At 55.8% G+C, this 10,369-nt stretch overlaps 1 protein-coding gene across 2 annotated transcripts; it reads right to left on the bottom strand.

Annotated features, from left to right (window-relative positions):
* Window positions 1-313: 313 nt before the first annotated feature.
* LOC131483394 (zinc finger protein 572) lies at window positions 314-5,487 on the bottom strand. 2 transcript variants are annotated; one of them, XM_058681458.1, is made up of 4 exons: window positions 5,241-5,487; window positions 4,789-4,901; window positions 1,863-2,736; window positions 314-520 (listed from the first exon to the last, which is right to left on the bottom strand). In XM_058681458.1, the coding sequence occupies exon 3, from the start codon at window positions 2,706-2,708 to the stop codon at window positions 2,097-2,099; it is 612 nt and encodes a 203-aa protein (XP_058537441.1). In that variant the 5' UTR covers window positions 2,709-2,736; window positions 4,789-4,901; window positions 5,241-5,487; the 3' UTR covers window positions 314-520; window positions 1,863-2,096. The 2 variants fall into 2 exon arrangements, with proteins under 2 accessions (XP_058537441.1, XP_058537442.1); XM_058681459.1 differs by lacking the exons at window positions 4,789-4,901; window positions 5,241-5,487 and adding an exon at window positions 3,172-3,440.
* Window positions 5,488-10,369: the final 4,882 nt, after the last annotated feature.

Below are 10,369 nucleotides of genomic sequence, written 5' to 3' on the forward strand. Positions count from 1 at the left end.
TTCACTCTGTGAACAGCGGCTAAGGACAGGGCAGCAGTTAGCCCCCAGGCTAAGGCTCTGTGCCCTTGAAATCCTGGAGTGGGAGTCACCCCAGAAGCTGTGTCTGCGTGAGTCCGCGTGCTTTCCTGGGGAGAAGGCCCATGGCTTGGTCAGATGCCCAGGGGTTGCATGACCCCACTGTCCAGGAAACAGATGTCTGCAGGTGTCGTCACATCTCAGGAAGAGCCAGTGGGGCCAGTCACCACAGTGCCACGTGGTACAGCAGGCAGGAGCAGAGGCCAGTTCACCACGCCGCACAGCCAGGCAGCCAGGCAGCCAGGCAGAGACGTACTGCGGCTGTCACTCCCAGCAGACTGACATTCAGTATCTGAGCTCCATCCACTTCCCGAGGTAGGGCTGTTTGGGGGTGTGTCCGCATGCCAGGAAGCAGCTTCAGACAGACTCCTAGGAGAACCCAGTTCCTGTCTCAGCGCCAGATGTGCCTGCACCTCTGGGTCCCGAGGTCCACCCCACTGTGCACCTGTTAGCAAGAAATGAAAAAGATCAGGGCCAGGTCTCAAGCCGTGGCCTGGCTCTGCCCACAGCCACCAAGCTAGGAAGGAGCAGAGCTTGTCCAGGGTCAGAGCACGTGCCTTGTGCTGCCAGCAAGCCCTGCAAGGGTGACCAACAGACACAGGTGACACTAAGGGTTCAGGGCCTTCTGGTGGTGGCCAGCTCCAGATGACCCAAGACCCTGTTTAATCTCAGATTCCCTGCCAAGCAGCACTGGTCCAGGGCAGCAAACAAGGGACAGTCAATTCAGTGCAGCATCCAGGAAGGGGTGGGGCACAGGGAAAGGATGGGGCTCTAAGGCAGAAGCAAGGGTGGGAGCATGCTTCCTCCCAGACCACCAGGAGAGGTGCCATGTCCCCTCCAGGTACCCATACCATGACCCTCCCATCCCCACACCCAGGGCTCCCCGGTTACTTGGCCAAATCCTCCCAGATCATTTTGGCAATTATTTAATGGCCAATCTGCAGATTTTTCCAGTCTGGCATCCCTAACAAAGCCCAGGCTTCACCCAGGAGCCCAGGAAGCACTGATTTGGGCCATCCCAGTAGTCCCTGTGGTCCAGGTGGCCGACAGAACCATGCCTTGGAGCACCTGCTTGCAATCAGAGGTCCTGGGGCCACACCTCGCCCTTCCCCCTACCTCTCCATGGGATGACCTCAAGCCCACCAAGGCTGTTTCCATCTGTCCTCAAAGGGCCTCCAGTCCTTCCAAAGCCCAAGGTGAGACCATCGTGCTGCCCTTGTTAACAACCTGGGATGCCTCTCCTCCCAGCCACAAAGCCCTGTAGAGAGCCCCACCACCTCAACCGCCTGCTTGTTCTTCCCGTCCCTAGGACAGTTCAGAGCCATCCAACCCCCTGGGGGAAGCCAGCCACCTCCTCAACCTGCAGCATCCTTATCGTGCCTAGAGTCAAGCGTGCACGGTTAAGTGGCCAGCAGGGGGAGCTCAGCACAAGTTTTGGGGACCCGTGACATCACTCTCCCTAGTGACAGCAATTACAATTACACATGGTCCCAACTTACAGATGAACAAACTGAGACATGAAGTGATATAACTTCTCAAGGACACCAGAAATTGAGCGCAGGAGCCAGGACGCGTGGGGTGGGGAGGGTGGAGCATGGGTCTGGGGATTGTAGAAAGCCGCCTGGCCAAGTCACTTCCAACTCTTGAGAATGAAGATCAGATAGGCAGCTAGTTACAAACAGTGCTCCACCCCAGGTAAGTCCCAGCACCTCATTCCTGCATCTGACGTCACACCAGCCGCCACCCCCCCATCTCCTGCCAAGCCCCCCAGCCGGGCTCTGGCTCACCTGCTTTAAGCAGCAGGAGCCTGAGAAAGGAAGCCAAGGCAAGGTCCAAAACAGCCGTGTGCAGACAGCCGCAGGGTCCTGGGGCAGGAACGGAAGCAGAGGGTCCCGGATCCCTGCAGAACCCAAGCCAGTCCTTTCCCGCCTCTGCGATCCCTGCCAGGGCAGTGGCCATCACCCAGCGCCAAATCCAGGGACCCAGGACGAGGCTCTGGGACAGTATCGGTCCCGTGCGCATCATAGCACACGGCCTAAATGGGCCGCCTGGCCCTCGGGCCCATGGCCGTGACTGCGCTGGTGGGTCTTGAGCGAGCCCTCTCGCGCGAAGCTCTTGCCGCAGCGCGGGCAGAAGAAGGGCCGCCGCTCCCCAAAGACGCCGGGGCGCCGCGGGTGCGGCGCGGGCATGCGCGCGTGCGTGCGCTGGTGGTTGAGCAGGAAGCGAGGCTCGCGGAAGCAGCGGCCGCACTGTGCGCACTGGTGTGGCTTCTCGCCGCTGTGGATGCGTTGGTGCGTGAGCAGGTTCTGCTTGAGGCTGAAGCAGCGGCCGCATTCGGGACACGGGAAGGGGCGCTCCCCTGTGTGCGTGCGCTGATGGACCTCGAGGTTGTGCTTGACGCTGAAGGCCTTGCCGCACTCGGGGCACACGAAGGCGGCCGAGCGGCCCGCCCCGGCGTGTGCCTTCTGGTGCCGCACCAGGCTGAGCTGCTGTGAGAAGGTCTGGCCGCACAGCGGGCAGCGGTGGGGCTCTTCTTCCGCGGGGTGGTGGATAACCAGGCCTCGCTCGTCCCCCAGGCCCTCCTCCCCGTCCCCCGCGGGGGACCTGTCCCCGGAGGATGCCAGCTCGGTCATGGGCCCTTCCAGCTTCTATCACCAGCCCCTGGGGAGATAGAAACGGGGGAGAAAGGTCAGTGGGTGCGCACTAACTGCCAGCTTAGGAGCATTCGCTCCTTTGTAGTTTTCTTCTAGCCAAAGTCCACACCCCCCGAAACTGCTGTCCTTTCTCCTCCACCAGGTAATCAAAAATCCCCCTCCTTCCAGACTCAAGTGCCACCTCCTCCTAGGAGCCTTCCCTTCTTAAACCACACAGCTGGAGGGTCCGTCCCCACCCCGCCTCCAGCACCAAGTCAGCTGCTTTTTTCTAACCCCAGCCCCAAACTCTGCTCCTTCCACACAAAAGGCAGAGCATAAATGCTGATGCGGAACTATTCAGAGGCTGCTAGTATTTTGTTGTTCTCAGCTGTCTGTACCTTATCTCCCCAACCAGATCCTCCAGGGCGGTACAGCCCAAACCTGGAGGGCAGGGTGGGATTACCTGTGGTTCAAAGGTATTTTCTTCAGAGCTTAAAGCAAGAAACAAAACCAAACCCTTGGAAACTTGAAAGTGATCTCAGTTAAACATTAAAGGCAGCCGCTCTTTGTTTAGCAAAATGAGGCATGCATTTCAAAGCGGTGCAAATCAGTAACCCAGACTGGGGAGGGGGAGGTGTCCCATCCGGATTCCATTAGGTTCACCCCACCCCACAGCAAGGCCTCGCCCGAGGTGCTCAGTCAACATTCCAGCACCAGCGCCCTTCACACTGGTTCTCAGAGCATCCTCCCCAGAGCACTGTGTTCCTACCAGGGTCAACACTGCAACCCTAAGAGGGCACAGCAGGGATAGGGGCCCGTGGCAGGCAATGGGGAAACTGAGGCTTGCTGAGATCCACATAACCACACAAGGTCACACAGTAAAGGCACCAGGACCGAGCCCTGGCTCCTGACTCTCCAACGTCCAGTGGATTGGCTGCTCAACAACTAAACACCCCTCAACACACACACACACCCAAGCCTGAGACCACCAGCACCTCAGACACCAAGGAGTCAAGGCCCCTGGAGAGCCAACATCCCCCACCCTGACCCCATGAGACAGAGCCCTCTGCAGGGAAATGAGAGCCCCAGTCATTCCCCCACGTCCACCTGCCACCACCATACATCAGGAAAGCCTCCAGCGTCACTCAGCTGGTCTGCACAATAGGGTCTCAGACACAACTCCTCTTTCCTTTCCTACCCCTGCCCTCAGCCCAGGGAGAAAAACAGACAACCTAGGGAAGGGGGACCCGTACCGCTGCAGCAGGCCCCACCCACAAGTCTGTCCCTGGGCTGGAGGGAAATGACATTTATAAAGACCGCCCATCAAAGTCCTTCTGGCCAATAATCTTGGCCTGGTCTGGTCCCTGGGCAGCCTCCAGAGTCACCCCCATCAAAACCCCTGATGGGAGGCCTCGCCCACTCGCGGAGAGGGTCCGAGGTCTGGGTCGCGCCCCCCCCCCCGTGTCTCCACCAAGTTCCTCCATCCCGTGCCACTCACGCCCCTGCTCCTGTCTCCAGCGGTGGCTCTTTGCTTTCCAGTCGGCGCTGCCCAACGCAAATGGGTTACCTCTCCCACAGCGACGCCCCCGCCCGCATAGACAGCAGGTTCCCGCAGGCTGCTGTGTGAACCAAAGGAGTGGCTGGCCTCACCTCACCCGACTCCCGCGCACAACCCTGCAATTCCTGGGGCAGGAGTGACCCTTGAGAAATAAGGTAAACTCCGCGTCGCAACCCCACCCCACCCCCCAAGAAAATACGTAGACAGCCACCCAGCTGCCGCAACCCCACCCCCCCAGGCTGCAAGCCCCGGCTGTCCAAGGGAATAAATGCAACAGCTCTCCCCGCCCCGCCGCCACCACCACCTACACACACACACACACACCCCACACACACACACGAACCACGCGACCCCGGATAAATACGAAATGAGGTGGCCGTATTCCCACTCCCGGAAAGGACTGCGCCGGGCAGCAAATACGGTAGCGCCCTCAGTGACCCGCCCTCGAGGGTCCAGCTCTGGCCTCGGCAATTACGGTAGCCTCCCGTCGCGGCCTCCGCGCCGGCCCAGCCCGGGACTCACATGGCGCCGCGTCCGGAGTCCTGGCTCTCCTCCGCCGCGCCGCAGCCGCCAGCGTCGCCGCAGCTTCACAGCAGCCCCGTGAGGCTGGGAGGTCTAACTCGCTCACACCCTGGCTGGCGGAAAGAGAAGGACTGCTCAAGTGCCGGCTGCGCCCGGCAGGAAAAGGAGGCCTGCAGGTGTGGCTCTTTGGATCAGAACGCGCCTGGGGCCATCACCCAGAGTCCTCCGGCCTCCCCGCCCACGAGGCCCCGAGGCCCCAGTGCGGCTGTTAGAGCCTCAGGCTGCCTCCTCTCCCCAGGCAGAACCAGCCTGGCCAGGCCCATAATCCGCCCCAGGCGGCTGGAAGACCGGTCACGGGCGAAGCCCCCTGGGCTGGAGGTCTGATTAAGTGGGAGGTGGGGGTGGGGAGGTGGAGGTGCTCTCGCTGGCAGTTTTACCAAAGCCCACCTTACTGTAGGGCTTTGAGTTCTGTCACCAGGGTGGTTCTTCCACCATGGAGGAAGTCGGATACCTAACTGCCCCACCTACTGGGAACTGAGACCATGACGGTCACGCCAAAGACATCCTTGTGACGTCGGAGAAGCAGCTGCTAGGAGAGGGTGGGGCCAAATTCCAGTTTCCCATTGCAACGTAATAATATCCCTTACCTGTAAGAAACCTTGCCATCCATTGCCACGTGGTACGTTTCCAGTAACCATGTGCAGGGCCTGGCGCCGTAGCCGAGTGGATAAATTCCTCTCCTTGAACGCGCCAGAATCCCATATGGGCGCCGGTTCTAATCCCGGCAGCTCCACTTCCCATCCAGCTCCCTGCTTGTGACCTGGGAAAGCAGTTGAGCATGGCACAAAGCCTTGGGACCCTGCACCCACGTGGGAGACCTGGAGGAAATTCCTGGCTCCTGGCTTCAGATCGGCAGTGGTCACTTTGGGAGTGAATCATTGGACGGAAGGTCTTCTTCTCTGTCTCTCCTCTTTGTGTATTTAATTTTCCATAAAAAAATAAATCTTTAAAATAAATAAAGTCTTTGCCTTGCATTCACCAGGATACCACATGTCACTGCCTTGTAAGCAGGCCTGCTCTACTTCCCATCCAGCTCCCTGCTTGTGGCCTGGGAAAGCAGTAGAGGACGGCCCAAAGCCTTGGGACCCTGCACCCATGTGGGAGACCCAGATGCAGCTCCTGGTGCCTGGCTTCGGATCGACTCAACTCCAGTCATTGCAGCTGCTTGGGGAGTGAACCAGCAGATGGAAGATCTTCCTCTCTGTATATCTGACTTTCCAATAAAAGTTAATAAATCTTAAAAAAAAAAAACATGCTCAGACTAGATTGGGCAGGAATTATTATCCCGTTTTATAGATGGAAAAATAAAACTGGATCTCAGGGAGGCTTCTCCCAGGACCCAAAGCTCTAACTGGGAGGGGACAGTTGAAAGGCAGGTCACCTGGGCTGGCTCGCTTCTGCACAGGATCTGATGGCAGTGACCACAAGCAACAACCTGGGCTTGGCTGGGGCTCCAGCAGGAAAGTGATTTGCGCAGTTACCACAGCCAGAGGAATATCAGGAAGCTTTGTCTGTGACCTCTGGCTGCTGCCAGGTAAAGGGAGGAGTTGGGATTCCCCCAGGCCAAGGCATGTACTTTCCACCAGGTAGCAGAGGTGACTTCCTTGGTGCTGGGCTTTGGGAGAGCACAGGGGACCTCCTGGTAGCCTGAGTGTCCACTCAGCTATGCAAGGGCGCCGTGTGCCACTGGAAGCCATGGGTCCCAAGTAGGGACCGCATGGTGGTCTAGCAGGTCGAGCCTCTGCCTGCAGTGTTAGCATCCCAGATGGGCACAGTTAGGGTCTCAGTTGCCCCACCTGTGATCCAGCTCCCTGCAGATGTGCCTGGGAAAGCAGCAAAAGATGACCCAAGTGCTGGGACCCCTGCACCCATGGGAGAGACCCTGAGGGAGCTCCTGTCTTCAGCTTGGCCCAACTCGGGCTATTGTGGCCATTTGGGGGATGAACCAACAGACTAAAGATACTTCTCTCTCTCTCTTAACTCTGCCTTTCAAACAAATAAAAATACATTAAAAAATAATAATAATTCCAAGTGAGGCCAGCCACTAGACAGTAAATTCAGACCTTTGTGCCTACCACCAGACATGGAGGTAAGTGCTGGCCACTGTCCCAGCTGACCCACCCCCACTCGTGACCATCAGCAGTGCTCCCTTGCGGCCTCGTTGAGGTAGGTGGGGCTTCCTGAATCAGACATTTCGAGGAGATGGGCATTTTTAATAGAAGCCCAGGACATGAATTCATCCATCCATTTACCCCAAAGCCAAGTCTGAGATTCCGCCGGCGTTGACAATAGGACCTTTTGACAAAGGAGGCCACGCCACGCCCACGCACCCTCTCCTAAGATGGTGGCAGCTTCCCACTACTCCTGCAGCAGAGCAGCCAGCTTGCCTCTCTCCTGGGGCCAAGAGAGATGGGGACACGGAGTGGAGACAAGGTTTTCAAAAGCAAAATCAAGAATATATCTGAGGATGTCAGCTGTATATTTGCAGCATTTTCTAGGTAGGCTGTGCCAAAATAGAAAGGGAATGCACACAGCTGGCAATGGCGGTGGCAGGCAGCACCCTGGAGCACTCCCTGTGTCTCAGCGGGGAAGACCTCAGGCTCCCAGAGGCCTCTGTCCTTGGCTCTGCCACCATCTGATTTCAGCCAAGTCACTTCACTTCCCTGGTTGCAGACACACACCCTCACACCCCAACCCCTTGCCCCTGCACCGTGAGGAATACAACAGGCTGGCAATGCGGTGACATACTGCAGAGGCAGCTCTGCGTCTTCAGCCAGGCCAGCAAGGGCTGATGCGTGACCCACCCCAGCCTTGGAGGCCCATGTGGCAGATGGATTCTGAGCTGTCACAAAGGCCTGCCCACTGCCAAGGCATCCGGGAGAACAGCTGGCCCATGGCTCCTGTGTTGAGGAAGAACTCCGCCCAAGCCCGTCAGCACTGTTTTTGCCCTGGGCTATCCCAGCTAAATAAACAAATCACCCTAGTGCTTCCCTCAGGCAGCTCTACACTGCTGCCCTTGCCACCCGACCACTCCCCTCTCCTGCTGCCCACCCCAGCCTCTCCTGTAGGGGGTTGCACCAGCTAAGCTCGGCTCTGCCAGCCCCTCTCTCACCACCACCACCCGTAAGCTCTTCCACCTTCAAGGCCAGCCCAGTGGATCCCAGAGCACCCTGTGCTGGCCTCCAACTTCAGATGCAGTGAAGAACCTAGGTGTTTTGTGCTTTTGTGATTTCTGCCTTACTTGCTTGGCTGGGGACTGTGTGAACTCCAGGTCAGTCAGTCTACGTGACACTCAGCAGGACACCTGGCAGGTCACGTAGGCAGAGCACTCCTCAGGAAGGAGGCCCCTGGTGTGTTAGATAAGACACACTGCCCTATAGCCCATCAGTTTGTACATTTTGACAGTTGCTTGCTTCACCAATAGAAGCCTGCCAAGTTGCTCTTTTTAAAGTTAACAGTTAAACTGACCAACCAAGACTGAATAATTGTGTGGAATTGGCCTGAAATGGATAAAAACCCTGTTCTGTTGAACCTCAGCCCTCTTTTCCTTTTTTTTTTTTTTCTTCTGGACCTTCTTCTGCCTCTTCTGCTGCAGTTTTTTTGCTGCTTCGGCCACCTTGGTGGTGAGCAGAGGCTGCCACTGGGGTGGCTACTACTACTACTCCCCCGTCCTGCGGGGCTGGGAACCTAGGTTAGTTTTGAATAAACCACCTTTATGCATTTGCATTGACTTTAGACGCCTGATGATTTTCTGGGAATGGCAAAATCCCGACACAACAATAGCAGACTCTTAGAAACTCCCATCAGAGCCTCAAAGAGTGGAACAGTTTTAGCCTCTCTGTGTCCTGTGCGCCCAGCAGGTAGTATTGGTCTTCAGCCAGTGTCTGCGTGAATGAATTCATGTCTGCGTGAATGAATTCATGTCTGCAAGCTACATCCATGAAAGCCAGGGCAGCTGGTGACGACATTCCCAAAGCCCACCAGCGTGCAGGCTGAGGAGTAGCCGGCCAAGCTACAACCCTGGCCACAATTTTGAGGACTGAAAGGGACTTCAGAGACCCAAATGAAGTTATGAAATTCTGGATATGAGGTCTCAACTGCTCCAAACTTTTCTTTGCTGGGATTTAAAACCCAGGATGTGACCTATGACATCAGCTCAGCCAAGCCCTTAAATTTGCAGCAGACTTACTCAGCACTGGGGATGATACATTCTTTAACAAGATAAGCAAGAAGAAACCCGTCTTTTTGAATATGCACAAACGCCCTGCAAGTGGTTTAGAGTTTATGAAAACAGTGATATAGCCACCATTTACTGAGTGCTATGTGTGTGCCATGAACTACACTATCTACTTTTCAGAGGTAACCTTTCAAAGACCTATAGTTTAGATGGCAGAGATAGTCCAACTCCAGAAATATCTGTCTGCACTGTGCCACATGTAGGTTAGAGGCTAGAATCCCAGACAGTGCAGATGTAGGACACTTCTGTCACGCTCTACTGCACAAAGCTGGCCCCCACACCCGAGGCCCATTCTTTTTTTAGCCTAAGGGATAAGCTAAGAGAAACCACTCATTTTTCTCTCCATGTCCCTGTTGTGATCCATAAGAATGGTGCTAATATGAGACCCTACTATTTCTGGCCACAACACTCCTCCAATCAAAAGGTCAAAGATATTTCTTTACCGAAACCAATTTAAAAATAATATTTTAGAAGCATCCCCTATGCTTTCCAGTCTCTCTCTTGCCAAGGCTCTGCTGGGCCTGCTACCGCCCTCAGTCAGTGCACCTGTGCCTAACGAGCAGCCTACTTTCAGGCTACTCCCTGTGGCAGCTGAGCCCAATAACCCTGGAGGCTGGGCAGTGGCACAGGAAATTTTCCCAAGGAAGCTGGCAGCCTTGCAAGCTGACTTGAAACACACTGTTGCCAACGGATCATCATTTTCCGAGTATCTATGTTGTTTTTCCTTAGCCACTCCAGGAACCCCTGCTCTATGAGGCCCATCTGACCCAGCCAAGCTTGGCCGAAGCTCCTCACTGTAGACTGCATGTTCTTGGCTGTGGAGCAGACTGTTCACTCAGCAGAATTTTTTGCTGCCCTCTGCAACCTCTTAATCTCTGCACACACCCGATCTTGAATTATAAGCCACCAGAGTAAGGGGTTGGCTGTGTTCACATGGATTTCATGACATGTGTCTCTAAATATCTTATGATCCAGTTTTAAAATGAGAATGAAAATTAAAGTTGCCAATGCCACACCGCCCTTGGAGCAACCTGTGGTTGTGACCACGAACATGATTATCAAGAGATGTGGGACCTGCTGCCAGTTTGCAACATGACTCAGCAGACAAGTCACACTGCCCTGGCCTCCTATACAGGGTGTCCATTGGCAATATCACTGCCCTTTGGGCATCACAGACACATGGTGAAATGAAAGGAGATAATGAATTGGGAAGCCTTGCTGACAGGGTGGGGGCTGAGAACACGTTCTAGGCTTGACCACACAGGTCCTGCAAGTTGTGTGTGA

The sequence above is a fragment of the Ochotona princeps genome, chromosome 25 (genome assembly GCF_030435755.1).
Source record: "Ochotona princeps isolate mOchPri1 chromosome 25, mOchPri1.hap1, whole genome shotgun sequence".
NCBI classification, from domain to species: Eukaryota; Metazoa; Chordata; class Mammalia; order Lagomorpha; family Ochotonidae; genus Ochotona; species Ochotona princeps.